Here is a 21,036-nt window from a genome sequence, read left to right on the forward strand (position 1 = left end):
TAAAACAAACATTGCTCTGAGTTGTATAGTTTCTTTTTGTTTTCTTTTTTTTTTTTTTGTATGTAACGAAACACGTTTCAGGTTGTATTTAATTTAAATATTTGTAAATAAGAACGAATGTCTGACTGTGGCCTGAATCAAGCTTAAATATTACAGGCGCATATTGATTATGGTGCCTAAGAGAGATCTATATATACATAAATAGTCCATTATGGTCCATTGTTTTACTGTCCTGAGTTATCTTAAACCTGCCAAATACACACTGCACATTTTTTCTATTGGTTTCAGGCTTTGTTTAATTTAGATTGGTTGGGGATTTTTTTCTTTACCTTATTAACCCACATTCTAGTATCAGAAAGCCATCACTTCTCTGTCAGAGGCTTGGTAATGTATTACAACTCGTTTCTCCCACATACCTTCTCCCACATACCTTCACTAAGAGGAGTAATGAATAATTGAAGCCTGGGCCACACATCCTTCCTTGTAAGTGTAGCACGAGCATCTCAACCTCGGTACGGAGTACAGGTGTATACAGCCTCCATAGTCACAACTCTAAATTCCTGGTGATGTTAACTGAAGAGAGGTAAGTCATCTAAGAATTGTTCTGGAGACTCTGCTATGAAAAAATTGGTTATATGAAGTCTTCTCCAACCTCCTCGCGTTTGTATTAACAATGGTGAGTATTAGTACTGCAAAATGACTGAGGTGACAATGACGGAAAAGATATCATATGGAATTGGTAATAAATAAAGTTTAATTTTCTAGCAGCCTTCGTGAATTTTTCCTTGCATATATTATAAAGTTAATGACTGAATCATATACTTAAGCTCCAATAGTTTACATTAGTGTGATTGATATTAGGGGTAAATTTCAGTTTTTAAAAAAACTAAATTTTAACAAGTATAAGGGCTTACCTATTTCTAAAGAATGATTCTGGTAGTGTTTGTTTAAGAAAAATAATCAGATCTAGAAATAATCCAGTAAGGTACAGACTAAACATTTATGATTATGTGTTTGAGCCTGTCACAATAATGGCAGTACTATTATCCTGTAAAAAGTTTTTAAAAGTCTAGTTTCTAAAAAATATAAAAATTGTCCTCAGAAACCTGGTTGAGGTCTTTCTCCAATCCCTCCAGCCAGCTGAAATACTGCCAAGCTCACTTCATATGCAAGGCTGTCCGCATTTTCCTGCAAATTACATGAAAGGATATTAGATGAGAAAGACACAGCATCTACCAGGTTACTTGCAACTTTAGGGGAGGCAGCTTTCTGATTTTGATTCACTAACAAATATTCAAATGAGAACTTTTTTTCATCTTTCAGTAACAAATTACAAGACCCTCAGATAAATGGAAAACAAGTCACAGTCTTCTAAATCGGGTAAGTTCCTAGTTAACTAATTTTATAAGCTGATTTGATTATCATGCTAAAGCTCTGAATAAATTCAACAGAACCTAGTCCTTAAAGGCAAGAAGGCCACAACCAGCCTAAAGAGTAAGTAACTCTGAAGGCCCCATCCTCATCCACTAGGGATATTTATTCAGTATATTCTGGGACGGCCTAAGCTTCTGCAGAAAAGCTACTGTATAAGTTAACGGTATATATCTCCTTCTGAGAGCTATTTACCTAGTCACCCCACTCTAACTGCCTCAGCTGAGCAAACACTTTTAAGTCTTTGACCCTATCAAGAAAACAGAGGCACAGAGCAAGGCTGTCATTTAAAGGAAATATTTTGAAAAACAAATTGAAGAGTCCAGAGACAAAGATGAATTTCAAGCAGTATGGATGACGGTACCAGTTGATTTAGAAATGGACTTGAACTAACCAGCTATTTTCATAAAGCAACAGGATGTTTTTTAAATGAAGGAAAAAGGTATAATCCACTTCAGGATGCATATGCTTAATATGTGTCAAACTAAGTACGGTTTAGTACACTAAGTATTTATTAGTTATTCATGCAGCAGTTAGAAATATGACACTTTCAGGAAATTAGAATAAATTATAAGAAAAATATGTGGGGGCATTCTGTTCAACTGTGTAACTACTACTGATGAAAATAACCTAAAAGGCTCCATAAATCTCACACATTAGAGATTCCAACACCATTAAAATAGTTTTCTCTCCTGCTGCCTGCCCTCCTCCACCTAAGTTAGACTCTCACTGCACATTCCTCCAATAGAATTGTCCCAGCTTACCTGCGAGTCCGCTTCTGCATAGACTCGGACTATGTCTTCGGTACCAGAGGGCCGGACAAAAGCTCGAGAAAGCCTGTACTTCTTCACCAGCTCATTGATGGCTTCCTGGAGTCCTGGAGGTTTAACTGCTTGTCTCTCGGCATCTGTGGTGCTAATAACTTGCCTGTCTGCAACCTAAGCACAAGCATTTCTCATTTGTTACCATATCACACTCCCTTTCACAAGCTTAACCCATTCAACCTAATTCCCACCAAAAGATTATGGCCATTTCATGTCAACAGGAACAGGCCCACATTTCAGCTTACTGTACCACAAAGAGTACAGCACTGAGATTTCCACACTGTATTACAGTTATTACTAAAACAATGGCCAGTAAGTACTGTATGACTTAATCATTGATCAAATAATCTTAGGTATTTAAAAAAAGAGGGTCATAAGAATCTCCGGAAAAAACTGATCTGAACAATCGGCAGCCGTTTCTGTGAGCTCTGGCTTCCATATCTCTGTCTTTCAAAAATTCTGTTGGTGAATGTGTAATCTGGTATAAATCTGTATAGAAATCAACCAGCAATTTATCTGAAATGCCTTTAAAAATTCTCTTTCAGCCCACAGATTCTACTTGTCAGCATCTAGCCTCTGGAAGTACTCTGTAAACCAAGAATAATGCAGAGGAAATATTTACAGTTCACTCAACAGGCTATCCAGAACTCGCTTCAAAATAATATTAGGGACATGGAGGGCACTTGTTGAAATCTGTTCTCTCTACACATGTATCTTTTAAATTTTTTATAATAAAATCTTTTAAAGTGATACATAATATCATTTATACTAAAGTTAGAAACCAGATACTTCTAAATAACAATAGAATGGTTAAGAGCGATTCTGTAATTTTTAAAGATGTGAGAAAATAGTCTTTTCTATGCAGTATCTATTTACAGAATGCAATTGTTTTAGTTAATTTTCAGAAAAGAAGTAATTTTAAAATCTCGCTCACACCTTAACTTTGAGCTGTCTGTTTGGAAGATCTGTATAGAGGGCGTCCCACTGCTGTACGGTCAAGCCCTTCAGAGCCAAGATTGCCTCAATCACCAGCATGTCAGAAATAGCATCACCAGTTGCCTGCAAGATGCAGAAACAGAATACAAGCAGAGCGTGGATATGAATGCTTCTGTCTCAGAAAACCAATCACCATGTCCTGGCTGCCCTCCCCACCCCACCCCCGCCCCCAATGCAGGTAACTGACGGGGGTAAATACAAACTACAACGAGGGAAAAAGGTATCCATGGAAGACAGCAGTAACAGGTCTACCAAGAATACTGAGACGAGCCTGCCTTTAATCTTCCTGCTCATCTGTGAAGTGTAACGAACTCTTAAGGTTCCAGCATTAACACTGTATGACTCAAAATTTTACTTACAACTAGATCCCTTCTGAGATACTATTGCCACGATGATGGAAGGCCTCATGCATGGTAAAGTGGAGAAATAGGAGCTTTGGTGGTAAGATACACCTAAAGTTGGATCCATACTGTGCCACTGAGTCGCTCTAAGTAAGTCTTTGTTTCTTCATTTATAAAACAGGAATTATAGTGACCCCTCTCCCTCTGTTACTGCAAGGATTACACAGTGAGGTATGGAAAGTGCCCAATATGTGCAGGACCCTCAAATATTAGTTCTTTTGCTTTCCGCTGACCTACACTTTGCTCTTCCATTGCCATATTCTCCACTCCAATCCAATAATCTGACCCACATATGTGCCTTGTCAGAGACTATTTTTCCTGAATTCCCTTGAGAAGGCTGGTTTCAAAACATATGCTTAGATACATTTAGTAGCTCAATCTGTTGACTCCAGCTATAAGCTGCTCATTACTTGAAAATAAGAAGCACATAAACACTGTCACTGCGTTTCAGTATAAATCTAAATTGTTGCAAGGAAGCCGCCACAACGTCTCCACTCTGATGTTCTATACAGCACGTTATTCTGTCCACCTTCTGAATAATGTAAACGTAACCAAGAGTCCCCCACCCCCTCAGTTCTGACCTGGTTAAACAAGTCAATCACGTTTTCAAGCATCTTAGCAGCTTTCCTTTTCTTATCTTCTTCTAATTCTTTTGCTAGTTGTTTTATCTTCATTTCAGCAGCTTTACTAAATAGAACCTACAATCAAAGCATAACAAAAATCAGAAAACACTATCCATGCCCCAGTCTTACGTACCATCATCCCAACTAAACTGCTTTTGAAACTCTCCATGACTCTGGAGAAACTGAGGGGAAAATGGCAGCCTTAGAATGTATGAAATTAGTAGAAAAGACCAAATCAGAACTCAGAAGATATTACAAGGGGGGTGGGAGGGAGTTCCTTCATGGATTATAAAACTGGGTTATCAAAATGTAAAGATTACAAATAAAATATCCCATTGGCAAAGGAGAATGCACATGGTGAGTTTATGATGTTGCCCTCAGCCAGCTGAACCAGTGCTGGGCAACCAGGGTTCCTTAAGCCTTATCTGTATCCATTTTACTTTGAAGAATATAACTCACTGCAATTAGTACAGTTTTCTTGTCCTAAGTTTTTAAGGACATAAACTAAGCAAAAGTAGAAAAGAGGTTCATCTTATATATTACATCATGGCAAGCAGTGCCATGGATGTTTAGTATAATAAACATCATGTTGCTCAGGATTCCTGCCCTTCTGACTTGCCTCGCCCATGCATGATTTCAGTGCCTTCGGAGGCCCAACACTAAAGAGGAAAAGCTGCACTACATTCAGCCACTTGATGATATACAAAGACGTTTGCTGGTAAACTAAGACGCACACTGGTCACTTGTTTTGTGGAACCACGGCCATTTCCATTCATTTACCCTCCACCAGGAGACCTGAGCAGATGCGCCATACCTTATGGCCTGTGAAGACTAAAATATTTACTATCTGCCCTTCAAAATAATTTACCAACCCCTGCATTAGATCACTGAAGTTATATTTTAATTGCATTTTCTAGGAACTCGTTTTTCTTCTCATATTCATGACCTCTAGAAGCCAATTTTGAATTAATGAAAATTATTTGACCTAGATAAAATTTTCTGTTAGCCACTTCAAGTCCATCTATGAAATGAGGCTATGTATAAAAAATTTAATAAAGAAATATTCTGAACGTTATGACTATGCTGAAGACCTGTTAATATACGTTAAAACAGTGAGCGTTACGATACGCCAGTTGTATCTCAGACCTTTAAAATCGTCTCTGCTAAGAGCCATAAAAAACTATATGCCAATTCTAATTACTGAAAACTCATTTTTAGTTGCTAGTAACTTAACTCTCAACCTTTCCAACACTTTTCAATTCACCACAGCTACTGAACTTTCCTTTTGCCACGTATGGCCAGTTGAAGGAAAATATTTTAAATGGGATGTATAGACCGTCTGGTTGTAGGAAGATTAAGAACTGCCATGTTTCTGAAAAAACTATATTATAGGGACAAATTAGTATTCTCTCTTCACACTCGAAGATCATTATAACCTAAAAGAGCCATAGTTTCACAGAACATAATAATATATTAACTAAATCTTATTCTGTCACCATCCCAATCATTTCAACAAAGTGGAATATTACCTATTACTACCCAGATACAGAATTCCATCACTGGAGAGAGGCGCCAGCTAAAGCCAGATGCCACTGCTTACGAGAACTTACTGTGCCATGCCCGTTTGCTTCAAAATAAACTCCAATGTCAAATTCCTGAGCCTTGTGATGCAGGTGTTTTACACCAGTTTTAGTACAATAGACAGGTACCTGTAACACACATGTTTAAAGAAACAACAGCAGTTATTCAATCAGCAGATATTCACTGTGTACCTCTCATCCCAGGGAACAAAGCTTCCGGAGCTTAGTCTAGTGAGGAAGACAGCTAAGCAACTGAAATACTAAGTGTTAAGTGTCACTGCGGGGGAGTGAGAAAAGCAGGGTGAGAGTGTGAGAGGTCCCTTACAAGATAATGAAAGATCCCAAGTTGGGGAGTGACATGATGTAATTGTTTCTGAAAGCTCCGTGTAGCTACAGTGTGGAGAATGGCTTAGAGCGGGGGGTCTGCAAGCTTTTACTATAAAGAGCCAGATAACTAATATTTCAGGCTTTGCAGGCCACGTGGTCTCTGTCACAATCGCTCGATTCTGCCACTGTAGTGCGAAAGCAGCCACGGACCATACAAAAACAAACGAGCACGGCTGTATTTCAATAACACTACAAACAGCTGGCCAGCTGGACGTCGCCCACAGGCCACTGTCTGCTAAGCCCTGGCTCAGGTTAGGTGGTTTCTAGGGCTAATCCCAGTAAGAAATCACGGTGGTTGGGACAGGAACAGTGGGTAGCGAAAGCCTTGGATGGATCTGCGAGACAAGCATGGCTAAGGAAAGACGGCAGCAAAACTGCAAAAGAGAGCAAGCTCAAATGAGCCTAGCATTTAACTGGATTCAGGGGACCTCAGGAATGGCTAGTGCTGAAAATATTTAACCCATAAGAGAATGTGTTGAGAAGGAGTAGCTTCTGATGTTGTTTCTTCAACAGCGCATTTTACTATAAGGAAGTTTTGAGACAGAAATTAAGAAAATACTCATAACCCTAACGCAGAATCCCTATGAAAGGCAGGCAACTGGGCCCCAGCTGGCGTCCCTTGAGTAAGTTTACTGTGACCATATATTTAAATCAGGGCACAGACTAGCAGCCTCCAGGTGTGTTTTATTTGGACTACCCACTGTTTCTTTTAAATTCTGACTCAGCTGCCAAGACTTAAAAGGCAGGCAATTCACACAACAATTCAGACTTCCAGCTTCTCCTGAAGATTGCCCAGAGGGGGCAGCAGCTGGCCTGGCACACCTTCCTAGTCCTCGCCTGCCTGCTGGCTTCGTTCACTGCCCCCATCCAGATCCTAAAGGAACCTGACTTTGTCACTCCTGCTTTAACAACAATAGAATGGCCACAAAAACTACTAAAATGCAGACATTTGAAAATGGATACACAAATGCTGGAAAATATTACACTAGCCAGGGAAAAAAAGAATAAAGGCAAAAAGACCCAACTTGGGCCCTGCAGCCTCTAACTCTTAAAGCGGGTAGCATGGTACAGAGGCTAGTCACCTACCTGGTGGATGCTGGGGAAAAAATCAGAAACAAAATCTCCCACCAATCCAGAAAACATCTCCACAGAAGAAGAATAAGACAGGCTTTATTACTGCGTAAGCGTTAAGCCAGACTGTGATGCACATCTCAGGCAATCTGCTAAGAGACGGCGAGACAGGAAGAAATCCCACCCTTTTGCAGAGCTAAAGATAGCTAGTGACCAAGATCTCTCCTCAACCGAACGTGAGGGAGGCTCCTTTGAGCCTGAATAGGTCCTGTCCTTGGCCGTGTCTGCAAGAGCCCAATTTTATCAGGAATCTTTTGCTAACTCACTTCAGCCAGAATCCCCCACCCTCAATATCTGACCAAAGTCCCTACCCGGTAGCATCTGATCACCCAGGCCTGCCTTCAGCAAAACAACTGTTAGGTTGGTTTAGCCAGAATCCCCCCTAGCCGCCCCCGTCCCTCTTCGTACTTTCCCATGCACCAACCCCTCCCTCACACCTTATTCCTTGGCTACAAAATCCCCACTTTTCCTTGCTGTGTTAGGAGATGAGCCCAGTCTCTGTTCCCTGCTACAAAACCCCACGGCGATATATCTATTGAATAAGCCTACTTCTTAGGAAGACATCACAGTACCTTCTGTCACACGGAGTTTGTCCTAAATCTACCCGATAAGTGGAGTGGCCACTGGTGTTAGCTAACTGCCCTTCTGCAAAGGAATAATACAACTTCTCATCTCTCTCTCTCAAGAAGATAGGTGTCTGGCTCTAAGTGGTAGCTAGGTGAAACTCTCAGGAGGCTGAGGCACGGGATGCTATCTTCCTTGACGTTTATATTTCAAAGAGGTGACTCCAGGCCCTTATGGTAAACACTTCTGAACTGTAAAACTGGCCTATTTCACCTAAAAAGGGTGATATTAATTTCAAAAGGACAGAGAAAAAAATTGTAAGTTTTCTAAAAGAAATACTCTCAGGAAAAAGGGAGGAAAGTCTCTTTCCCTTTTTGCATTAGGGACAATTGAACTTTTTCTTATTTTTGATTTCTGTTTATCCTTAAGTAGACAACAGCTCAGCTTCGTGCACTTCAACCTATTCATTTGTGTGAGGGCATTATTTTCCTCACAGAAGCATCTTACAATAGAAGATAATGATGAAGAAGCTACCAGAAAATGGAAATGTTTCAATACCTTCATAACTTCTTCCAGGTAGCGTGTTGAACTTCCATTGGCATATGCAGTTTGTACGACACCAAGACTCAAACTGTCTCCAATCTGGACAAAAACAAGGACAATTACCTTGCCATCAAAAGTAAAGACCCTACAAAAGCAAACCTATAATCAGAGTTCTAAAGGATGACAAAATTATCAGCCAGATCAGCTGTGCCTTAGTTTTATGCAATAAACAACTCACCAAAAATTTACATGTATGCCAGAAAAAAAGATAAAATACTTTTGAGCATTATTTAAAGCAACTGTACAAGGAATCCTTTTATTTTTTTTTTAAATCACCTGATTTCGTTTCTGTTACTCCACGGTTTGTATCAGGATTCACCCTTAGTGCTGTATATTCTGCGGGCTTGGACAAATGTATAAGGACACGTCTCCCTCTTTACAGTATCATATACAGTGTTTTCGGCCCTAAAAAGCCTCGTGCTCCACCTATTCATCCCTCAGCACCCACTTCCCCCCAGCCCCTTGCAACCACTGATCTTTTAACTGTCTCCACAGTCTCTGCGGGATTTTTTTGCAGAATATTATATAGTTGGACTCATGCTAAAATACACAGCCTTCTCAGATTGGCTTCCTTCACTTAGTAACATGCGTTCAAATTTCCTCCACGTCTTTTCATGGCTTGATACATCTTTTTTTTTTCTTTTTTCCTTCACTGCTGAATAATATTCCATTGTCTGGATGGACCACAGTTTATTCGCCTATGAAGGACATCTTGTTTGCTAAGGAATCCTTTTCAAAGAAACCTGTGGTTTCTTGATCTCTTTTTCTTTCGTTTTTAATAAAAGTATACACTGAATTCCTAAAGTACACATTTTCCCGATTGTGATAATTATCATTACATTTTATACTTACAGCTAACCTGAGATTTCCAAAAGAGCATAACAAAATAAATCTCACGTTACTAAGCTTATCATAATCATAGTAAATAAATCCCTCAGAGGAGGAGATTTTCTATTTAAACTTGAGGCTCTGGGGAATGATGTTCGTGGAACCCTCATTAAAATGTCAGTTATGAAGAAACCAAAACTTCGTAAAGCTGCAAATCATGAAACTTTTTGCCAGTATGAAAAAGAAAAGACTGGGCTTCCCTGGTGGCGCAGTGGTTTAAGAATCCGCCTGCCAATGCAGGGGACACAGGTTCGAGCCCTGGTCCGTGAAGATCCCACATGCCGCAGAGCAACTAAACCCACGTGCCACAACTACTGAACCTGCGCTCTAGAGCCCTGGAGCCACAACTACTGAGCCCGTGTGCCACAACTACTGAAGCCCGCACGCCTAGAGCCTGTGCTCTGCACGCAATGAGAAGCCACCGCAATGAGAAGCCTGCGCACTGCAACGAAGAGTAGCCCCCGCTCACCGCAACTAGAGAAAGCCCGCGTGCAGCAACAAAGATCCAATGCAGCCAAAATAAATAAATAAAATTTTTTTTAAAAAAAGAAAAGACTACTCTCTTCAGGTTCCAAACCAGAGCCCCAGTGTTGAAATGACTGGAATGACCACTTCTCTGTGTTTTCTGGCCACTTCCCACCATCATGCCTCAGACATTCAAATGACTGCCTGATACAGAACAATCTCCCCAGTGAGTCTTGCTTGAAAGGGCAGTCCGTCCCCGCACCATACCTCCAACAGGGGTTCCTTAAGGAAACTGCTAATGAGTGCTGCTATCTTGTCTCCGTCCACGAGATGAAACTGACCATCTGCATCATGGTAGTAGTAAATTATTCTGTCTGCATCTCCATCGAAGGAACAGCATCTTTCATTGGACTTCATTTCGATTCCTGCCACACAGAATAATTCAAAATGAATAATTCAAATGAATTGAATAATTCAAAATAATTCAAATTTCTTCAGTCTAAGAAAGGGGGATAAAATTCAGTGTAAAAAGTTTTCGGTTTTTCTCTCACACCAGTTAGAAGGGAAAATTCTTGCGGTTAAGTATTGATCGTAAGTGACCTTCTGTGTTACATGGAAGCACGTCTACTACGACTTTTCAAGAGGTGTTTAAAATTATCCTTCCAGGGCTTAAGCAAAATTAAACATGTGCTAGGCAAATAGAGCCTGTCCTCAAGATTTACAAAAATCAAATGTCAGTTGAACAAAGTTTCTCCCAATTTGTAAACTGAAGCCCAGCTGAAAGGAATAAATGTCTTTATAACTGCAGATAAAGAACCATTACTATCCTTACATGATCAAGCAGGGGGTACAATCAAATATAAATAATTGGAGTGTTTTGTCATTGAGGAGAATCCTGATCATTTCTCCTGTCTGAAGCGCTACATAAACATATGTAATTGTTTCTGTACCTGAATGGAGATAATAGCTTCAAAATCAAGGGAAGAGGATTCATTTAAATGGAAAGGAAACAACATAAAAATAATTATCCTTCCAAACAAAAACCAATGTCGTAAGCTTTAAATAGTACACAGGTTTACTGTATACAGGGCAAACTCTTTCACAGCTAAGTGAAAAAAGAGCATTCACAATCTATCTAAGCTGAAACCCGATACGATACTAAAATAAAATTCCATTTTACAAGCCAGAGGTCTGGCAATACTGATTCCCACATAGTGTTTTGAGAGCTACACGTATTGAATTGAATGCAATTTCCCTAGCACCACAATGTCCTTTCTCATACAAAAAATAACCAGCAGTAGATGAGGTATGTGCTTGAATCCTGAAAAAAGTGATTTTTATTTGTTAACACCATCAATAACAAGAAACACTGGTCATTAAGAGCAAAGGATTATAACCTGTGAGAGACCAATGGCTTGTGTAACTTGTGTAAAGTTACTGAAACCTCAACAGCTGTGTCACATCAAATCTTAGACAATGTGGCTGTTCCTTTGCCATGACAGCAGCGGATGGACAAACCCACCCCAGACCTACAGAGACTGAAACCCTCGGACAGAGCCCAGGAATCCGTGTGCGGACCAGCCCTCCAGGTGATTCTGATGCCTGCTAAAGCTTGAGAGCACGGCTCTAGAATCCCACCTTGATTTTGCTTTCTCCACCAGATTTCCTGCGCCCCGTGAGGAGTGCTGTGACTTGCAGGCAGAGAGCAGCCTGTGCTCCATGTGGTACCGAAGAGCAGGAAGAGGCCCGGATGTGTAACGGCGGCAGGGCCAGGACCAGCTCACCTGGCCAGCTCTGTTTGTGAGACTGGTTTCAGGGAGAGCGCGAAAAACACATCTTTCACATACCCTGAGGAGGTTTCTGATGACTTTTCACAAAGTCAGCCCCACATAAATGATTGAGCTTCCCTTTGGTCCCATCGTTAAACAGCTGCACTGACAGCCCCTGGGAGAAGTAGTGTTTCATTTCTCTCAGCTTCAGGGCCCCTATGCCATTCGCACAGTCAACCTTAAGTGTTCTTTGGCCATCTCCACTGCAGGAGGCCTGAAAAGGAAAAGACATACGCAAGAAAAATTTCAAGTTGTAACAGTGAAGCATGGCATATACATGTATATATAAACATCTTCCATTATTTCAGTTATAACTCGTCTGTTTTAACCCAGGAAACAAAAGGGTACACACATTCAGATGAAAATTGTAAAACACCAAAGTAAAATGTTAAAACACCTTTTTTCGGACACAGACACTGGAACAGTTGCGTTGACTGAATAAATGATGGAAATGAAGCTGTATTAGAATTTAGCCTCCATGAAGCAAGGTCTCTTACAATATTATAGTCTGTATTACACGGCAGGCATTCAAATACGGGCATGAGTACACAGATGAGTGAGCAGTCATAACATCCGTCCTTCTCTTCAGAGCATATTACACCACCGGGCATGTCTGGCTTTTTTCCTGTCAGTCTCCTCTCCTACCCATCTCACCCCAGAATGTAAGTTCTCTGAGAGCAAAGGCTTGGTTTTGTTTAACTATGCCTGACAATGACATACATCGATATTTGCCAATCAAATGAATTACACCCCTCAAATCTCGTTCAGGTTTAGGAAGCTAATTCACCTCGAAGAAAGGCTTTCTCAACAGTAGGTGCCTCAAGTATGACACCAACAGCACCTGCAGTAACTCTAAGACCAAATTCCTCTGAATGAACACAACGATAACCGCAAGTACACCACTCTTCTCCCCCGGGGAGCTCAGAACATATTACACGCCTTGCCGAGTAAATGCCAACAAAGAGTTAGCAGGATACAAGGCCCAGACCTTGCAGAGCGCTAAAAAGAAAAAGAAGACACGCCACATTTTTGGAAGAGGAGGAGGGGTAACAAATATCTAATTAAAATAAACTGTTCAACTGATGTTATTTTGGTCATCTGCTTAAACTCTAACCACGTTCAAGAGATTTTCACCTGTTTGGTAAGTTCCACAAAGGCTGCAGAGAGTTTCTGGTAGTAACCTTCTGTGGTTGCCTTTCCATACTGGCCACTGGTGTTTCGACAGTACACCATGTAGTGCAGCTGGGGCGTCGTCAACAAGCCATAATCTGTCACAGAAATACAAAAAGCAATTTACCACATTCCTTAAGAAAGAAGAAAAGTTTAGGACTCATACTGTGTGAATTTCAGGGTGACAAATCCTCTTCAAAAAAAGACATCTCGGGCGTCCCTGGTGGCGCAGTGATTGGGAGTCCGCCTGCCGATGCAGGGGACACGGGTTCGTGCCCCAGTCCGGGAGGATCCCACATGCCGCGGAGCGGCTGGGCCCGTGAGCCATGGCCGCTGGGCCTGCGCGTCCGGAGCCTGTGCTCCGCAACGGGAGAGGCCACAACAGTGAGAGGCCCGCGTACCGCAAAAAAATAAATAAATAAATAAATAAAGACATCTCAGAAAACACAAGAAACACTAACTTTGAAAACTACCCCGAAATATGCATAAACATCCACTGAAATCATTATAACTACATGTCACACTGTGATATCATGATTTATAATAAGAAATATACATTTGGTCTGTGTCCCCATTTCTGGCACAGCCTCTAAACCCTCTTTTCTTATGTTAATGGGGTGACTTTTGGACAGCCCTCAGACACTTTAGGATGGGGCCGGCTGCCAGGGAACCAACCACAGGATTAGAGAGCTGAAACTTTCAGTCGTCCCCATCTCCTCCCTAACTCCAGGGAGGGGAGGACGGAGCAGCAAGAGACCGAGTTCAAACACCAATGGCCAGCGATCTCATCAATGATGCCTATGTAACGAGGCCTCCACAAAAACCCTGAAGGATGGGGTTCCAGGTTTGGTGGGCAAGTGGAGATTGGGGACAGTGGCCTGCCCAGAGAGCACGGACACTCCACGCCCCTTCCCATATAAATCTCTACCATCTGGCTGTTCCTGGGTTATACCCTTTATAATAAACGTGTAATCTAGTAAGTAAAACATTTCCTCCCTGAGTTCTATGAGCCTATCTAAGCAAATTAATCGACCCCAAGGAGAGGGCTGTCAGAAGCCCAGGTGATAAATTAATTAATTAATTAAAAAAGAAGCCCAGGGGCTTCCCTGGTGGCGCAGTGGTTGAGAGCCTGCCTACCGATGCAGGGGACACGGGTTCGTGCCCCGGTCCAGGAAGATCCCACATGCCGCGGAGCGGCTGGGCCCGTGAGCCATGGCCGCTGAGCCTGTGCGACCGGAGCCTGTGCTCCGCAACGGGAGAGGCCACAACAGTGAGAGGCCCGCGTACGGCAAAAAAAAAAAAAAAAAAGAAGCCCAGGTGACTGGCATCTGAAGAGGGGAGGGGCAAGGCTTGTGGCACTGAGCCTTTAACCTGTGGGATGTGACCCTAATTCCAGGTAGATAGTGTCAGAATTAATTGGTAGTGGAAAAGGCACACATTGGATACATACTTGGTTCTAAAAAAAATATGAACTACTACTGATAGCAAAAACCAATCATTTAGTATAGACGGGTAGCAGTATAAAAATAGAGCAACGTAGAAAAGTAATAACTGAGTTCTATTTCCAGTAACATTACAAACTATGTAATTCAGATGAACCCTCCTCCCGAAGACAACCAAAAATGCTGAATAAGAGAAAAATCTCTTTTTAAAAAGAATTACAGTACCAACATTACAAAGGAATTAGGCCAAAATTTACATGAAGAGAGAACTCCAGGATGTGAGCTAAGGGAAGCCAGTTTTGCTCTGAGGACATTCCTCTAAATAAGAAGTTGAGCAATGGTTCTCAGTGCAAACAGTCCATGCTGGTCTAAGATGTGCAACTGGGGGAACAGGCGCTCGTGAGGCTGAAGCCCCAAAGGACTATTCTTCAAACCATAATTCGAAAAGATACAAGCACTCCAATGTTCACCACAGTACTATTTACAGTAGCCAAGACATGGAAGCAACCTAAATGTCCATCGACAGATGAATGGATAAAGAAGACGTGGCACATAAAGACAATGGAATACTACTCGGCCATAAAAAAGAATGAAACAATGCCATTTGCAGCAAAGTGGATGGACCTGGAGATTATCATACTAAATGATTAAGTCAGAGAAAAACAAATATCATATGATATCACTTACATGTGGAATCTAAAACAAAAAAACAAATGAACTTATTTACAAAACAGAATAGACTCACAGACTTAGAAAACAAACTTATGGTTACCAAAGGGGAAACGTGGTGGGGAGGGGTAAATTAGCAGTTTGGGATTAACATACACATACTATTCAATACTATATATAAAGCAGATAATCAAAAAGGACCTACTGTATAGCACAGGGAACTCTACTCAATATTCTGTAATAACCTACGTGGGAAAAGAATCTGAAAAAGAATGGATATATGTATACGTGTAACTGAATAACGTTGCTGTGTACCTGAAACTAACACAACATTGTAAATCAACTATACTCCAATAAAAAATAAAAATTAAATAAAAAAAAAAAAAAAGGACTACTCTTCGGTGCAAGAGTGGGTTAGAAGTGAATCAGCCCCCAGGGCCTACTCCCCAGAAAGCTGTCTTGGCGCCGAGCAGAGTGGGAAGCCCACCCCGAAGAGCTGTCACCACAAACACAGGCCTCCCACAGACACCCAGTTCAAATTCACGTAAACACGGGATCAGAAGAGCCCTGGCATCAAAGAACCTTGTCACCCACCAGCCAGGCAGTACCCCCAGGCCCCAGCAGAAGCAAACACTAAACTCAGCCAGGGAAATACACCTTTATCATAAACCTCAAAAATGTCCCACAAATAATTTTCCCAGAAAACAGCTTACAGTCAAAAATAGCTAAACACACAAGAAAGGCACCATAAGCAAGAAGCAAGAGAAACAGCAAAAGTGGACCAGGATCCAATCAATATTCCGTGACGAAATCCCTCAGTGGTCTTCAAAGTCAAGCACAAGAGTTTGGACTGGAAGCAGAAAGTCACTTTAAGCTCTTGAGCCCTGCAGTTATGTAACAGAAACGGTATTGTGTGAAGGCAACTTTGGCTCTGGTATAAGGATTAGGTGAGAGGAGGTGGAAAAGCTCAAAAAAAGTGAGTAAGAGCTTAGACTAGCTTAATGGAAGTGTGTAAGGAGAGAAAAACCATATTCCAAAGACACATATTGAAGGATGAAACAAAAGGATTTTGTGACCGATATCAAAATTACCAAATAAACATTTACTAAATGACTATTATAGACAGTTACTCAGTAAAAAGCATGACCATATATTCCACGGAACAACCCAGCAACCTAGAAGCCATTCTTCACAGCTCTAGCCTCATCACATATCACAAAATCCTTTGCATTCATTACTAATTCCACCTTTTTCCATTTCTCTCACTAGCATCAGTCTTGGACAAACTACTGCACAGTCCCCCCTCTCTACCCCCTGCCCCCTCCCTCCTCCTTCTCTCTCTTCCCCCCTCGCTCTCTCCCCTGTCCCCTCCCTCCTCCTCTCTTCCCCCTCCCACTCTCCTCCCCCCTCCCCCTCCATCCTTCTCTCCCCCCTCCCTCTCTCCCACTCCCTCTCTCTCTCCCTCTCTCTCCCCCGTCCTTCCTTCTCTCCCCCCTCCCTCTCTCCCACTCCCTCTCTCTCTCCCTCTCTCTCCCCCGTCCTTCTTTCCCTCTCCCCCTCCTTCTCTCTCCCCCCTCCCTCTCTCCCCCTCTCCCTCTCCCTCTCCCTCTTCCCCTCCTTCTCTCTCCCCCCTCTCCCCCATCCTTCTCTCCCTCTCCCTCTTCCCCTCCTTCTCTCTCCCCCTCTCTCTCCCCCATCCTTCTCTCCCTCTCCCCCTCCCTCCCTCGTCCTTCTCTCCCTCCCTCCCTCTCTCCCCCTCTCCCTCCCTCTCCCTCTCCCCCTCCTTCTCTCCCCACTCCCTCTCCCCCATCCTTCTCTCCCTCTCCCCCTCCCTCCCTTTCTCTCCCCCTCCCTCTCTCTCCCCTCCCTCCCTCTCTCTCCCCCCTCTCTCCCCCCTGCCTCTCTCTCTCTCTCCCCCCCTCCCCCCACAACAGCCAAAGGGACTTAAAGTGAAAATGTGATCCTATTCTCTGGCATAAAGCCCTTCAACAGAGTCCCACTGCATTTGGAGTAAAGCCCCAATTCTCACCACGACCTGTAAGGCTTGGAATGACTTGGCCCCTGCTTACCTCCCTCACCCTATCTTCTACTAGCTTCCCCCAGTCTCTCTATGCTGCAGTCACATTAACCATCTTTCATTTCCTGAAATACACTAAGTTGAAGAGAAAAATGAGCAAAAGGTTTAAAGAAAAGAAAAAAAATCACTCTCAAATTTTTCTAGATTAAAACCCTAAAAAAGTGATGGTTCTAGAGATAGAATGACAGTACTGGGAAGTTCAACCATTCTGGGGATGACAGAAAGAACACAGTTTGGGACAGGGTGAGACATCACTCAGACCAATGCTTTCAAACCTCACGCCAAGCCTGTCAACAGGTCATGGAATCTACTTAGTAGACCCAGCCATCATTTCTGCATTTTTTTAACAGAACAGATGAACACATGTCATTGAGTATGGGTAAGTACGGTTCACTGAAACTTTCATTTCAGTCATACACACAAGCACACTAGACACGTCATGATACAAAATCGGTTTCTTACTGTAGGTTGTGATACGCAGTGTAACAGACTCCTAGAGGGCTGTATGTAGCAGGTAGTCAAAAATGGCAGATGAACTGATGAGTGAATGAATAAAAGAATATATGCAGCTGGAGCTATGGCAGTAAAGATACTCATTCAGAAATGAGGCAGAATGAAAGCGAAAAGTGAGGAATGCCACATTAGGAGAGACAGAAGAGGAGCCCGTGGACAAGACCAATACGCAACAGTGGCCAAGGAAGTAGAAGTTAAAGAAAGGGAGAGGTCACAGTGTGGACTGTTGATGTCATTTCAGGTGATGTCTCTTCACAGACATCAACTGAAATAAAAACTTTAAAATATAAATTCTGAGAGTTACTCTTAGATCACAGATCCCTTTGAGTATCTGACAAAAGCTATGACTCCTCTCCCTAGAAAAGCGCATGTGCAGGTAACACAGCACGCTGTATCCAGAGGCCCACAGGATCCCTGCAGCTTAACCAAACACGCCCCGGGAAGCCCAGGCCCCAGGTGAATTCCCACTTTATAACAGATGAGTGTTGGGGGAGACATTTCCCTGCAGAGGCAAGGATGGAGACTCACCGGCAGTAGGCTTAGTAATGACCAGAAGAGCAAACAGAGAAGCAAACCAGGTGAGTCCCGGAAGAGGCCAGGTTAACTGGGAATGAGGGAACACACAGGAGGTTGAGGGGATCAAGAGAAGGTATTTTAAATGAGAGAGATCTGACACCAGGAAAATTCACCTCCAAGCACAGAGGAGTCACTGCATTCACATGGTGCACAACCAACATGAGAAGAGGATTCTCATGTTGAGAATGCAACATTCTCTCAGCCTGTCTCGTTGCATTTAATTCTTCAGTTGATACAATAGGAAAAACCACCTGTCAGAACTTCAAATCATGATTACAAGTAGGTCAAAGATATTTTCCATCCTTATTTGACCTGTTAACAGCTAACTCCACAAGTGATCAGCTATTTGGGAATACCCAATATTGACAAAAACTCCCCAGAATGAACATCTTCAAGTTACCTCAGGGCTTTTTTTTTTTTTTGGTAAACATTTTAAAAAATTTATTTACTTGGGCTTCCCTGGTGGCGCAGTGGTTGAGAGTCCGCCTGCCAATGCAGGGGACACAGGTTCGTGCCCCGGTCCGGGAAGATCCCACATGCCGTGGAGCGGCTGGGCACGAGAGCCATGGCCGCTGAGCCTGCACGTCCGGAGCCTGTGCTCCACAGCGGGAGAGGCTACAACAGTGAGAGGCCCGCATACCACACACAAAAAAAATCTACTTATTTTTGGCTGTGTTGGGTCTTTATTGCTGCGTGGGGGTTTTCTCTCATTGTGGCGAGCAGGGGCTACTCTTGGTTGCAGTGTGCAGGCTTCTCACTGCGGTGGCTTCTCTCATTGCGGAGCATGGGCTCTAGGCATGTGGGCTTCAGTAGCTGTGGCACACAGGCTCAGTAGTTGTGGCTCATGGGCTCTAGAGCTCAGGCTCAGCAGTTGTGGCACACAAGCTTAGTTGCTCCACGGCACGTGGGATCCTCCTGGACCAGGGCTTGAACCCATGTCCCCTGCATTGGCAGGCAGATTCTTAACCACTGTACCACCAGGGAAGTCCCCCCAGGGGTTTTTATATCAGGAAATTCAGGATTATAAAGGAAGTTGTCTAAGATCAGCCTTGCCTACATATTATCTCCTACAGGTAAAATGTAATACGCAAGCCCAGAAAATTTTTTTTAACTTTTTTTAACTTAAAAAGCTAGTAGTTTATATCTAGGAGTCCATTTTTTTTAACTTTGTTTATCTGTAGTTTCAAACTTCTCTAAATTAAATATATATTTATTTTGTGATATTTTTATAAAACTTTTTAAAAGATTAATTTACAAGTCAGGATAAATACATACCATGGAATTGACCTCCTAAAACAGTCACACCGTCTATTACAGACTGTGAAAGTTTCTCACTGCTGGGCCTAGGAAAGAAAAGGAAGAAAATATTACATCCCATCCCAAGACCAACTGAGCTGCTAGTTCTAAAAGCAAATGCAGAAATTCTGTGCTACCAGTTTCAGAATAACAAGTCCATTGTATTTGAACTAAATGAAACCTGCCAAGCCTGAAAACTCTGAAAATACGGGTGAAGTGTAAGCATTTTCCATTAGCCTTTCACAATATATTTCTTGGAAAGAGTTTGGCTTTTAAATGCATTTAGGAAATAGATATAAAGGATACACTAATTAACCTACCTAAATACCTTTTCAAGTTTGACTGCAACAATACATACACTGCCTGAGAACAGTAACAATAAATATTGAAACCACAGAGCGTGCATAACCCAGGACTGGGTATTAAACCACCAAGCGTACAGAGTCTAGTTTTCATTTTAAAAAGTCAGAATAAATTATTTTTCTATCTATCTGGAAATAAGATATGTAAGATATATAACTGCCTTGTAGAAAAAGATGTTCTATATCATTTAAACCAGGTAATAGACAAGAGGCAAATATTGGGTTGGCCAAAAAGTGTCTTCGGTTTTTAAGTAAAAATAAAAGATACATTTTTCATTTTCACCAAGAACTTTATTGAACAACGTAATCACCCTTTTGTTCCACTACCTTCTGCCATTTTTCAGGCAACTTCATAATCCCACTTTGCCAAAACTTTTTATCTTTTTGAGCAAAGAACTGTTTTAGGTACCTTTTACAGTCTTCGAAGGAACTGAAATTTTTTCCATTAAGAGAATCTTGTGAAGACCGAAATAAATGGAAATCCGAGGGTGCAATGTCTGGTGAATACGGCGGATGAATTAGAACTTCCCAGCCAAACTGTAACAGGTTTTGCCTGGTCATCAAAAGAGACATGCGGCCTTGCGGTATCCTGATGGAAGATTATGCATTTTCTCTTGACTAATTCCGGACGCTTTTCATCGAGTGCCTCTTTCAGTTGGTCTAAATGGCAGCAGTACTTGTTGGAATTAATCATTTGGTTTTCTGGAAGGAGCTCATAATAGAGGACTCCCTTCCAATCCCACCCTATACACAACGTCACCTTCTTTGGATAAAGACGGGCCTTTGGTGTGGTTGGTGGTGGTTCATTTCATTTGCCCACGATCTCTTCTGTTCCACATTGTTGTACAGTATCCACTTTTCATCGCCCGTCACAATTTGTCTTAAAAACAGAACGTTTTCATTACGTTTATGTAGTGAATCACATGCGGAAATACCGTCAAGAAGGTTTTTTTCGTTTAGCTTACGTGGAAAGCCAAACCTCAAAGCAATTTACATAACCAAGCTGGTGCGAATGATTTTCAACACCTGATTTGGATATTTTGAGTATGTCGGCTATCTCCCGCGTGGTATAACATTGATTGTTCTCAATTGATGTCTCAATTTGATAACTATCAGCTTCAACTGGTCTACCTGACCGTGGAGCATCGTCCAGAGAGAAATCTCCAACACGAAACTTTGCAAGCCACTTCTGACATGTTCGATCAGTCA

The 21,036-nt window shown here is 42.1% G+C and overlaps 1 protein-coding gene across 2 annotated transcripts in view; it reads right to left on the reverse strand.

Annotated features, from left to right (window-relative positions):
- The window catches only part of PGM3 (phosphoglucomutase 3), a 26,215-nt gene continuing 5,179 nt past the window's right edge, over positions 1 to 21,036 (reverse strand). Inside the window, exons 4-13 of one of the 2 annotated variants that reach the window (XM_082668614.1) lie at positions 19,445 to 19,512; positions 12,857 to 12,990; positions 11,741 to 11,936; positions 10,161 to 10,318; positions 8,496 to 8,579; positions 5,886 to 5,984; positions 4,234 to 4,350; positions 3,192 to 3,314; positions 2,196 to 2,369; positions 1 to 1,188 (exon numbers count right to left, since the gene is read on the reverse strand). In XM_082668614.1, the coding sequence (XP_082524740.1) occupies positions 1,099 to 1,188; positions 2,196 to 2,369; positions 3,192 to 3,314; positions 4,234 to 4,350; positions 5,886 to 5,984; positions 8,496 to 8,579; positions 10,161 to 10,318; positions 11,741 to 11,936; positions 12,857 to 12,990; positions 19,445 to 19,512 (1,243 nt within the window). In that variant the 3' untranslated portion in view covers positions 1 to 1,098. The remainder of the gene's footprint in view (positions 1,189 to 2,195; positions 2,370 to 3,191; positions 3,315 to 4,233; positions 4,351 to 5,885; positions 5,985 to 8,495; positions 8,580 to 10,160; positions 10,319 to 11,740; positions 11,937 to 12,856; positions 12,991 to 19,444; positions 19,513 to 21,036) is intronic. The other variant, XM_082668613.1, reaches the window with a different exon arrangement.

Source organism: Grampus griseus (assembly GCF_964374135.1).
Source record: "Grampus griseus genome assembly, chromosome: 13".
In the NCBI taxonomy this organism is placed as follows: Eukaryota; Metazoa; Chordata; class Mammalia; order Artiodactyla; family Delphinidae; genus Grampus; species Grampus griseus.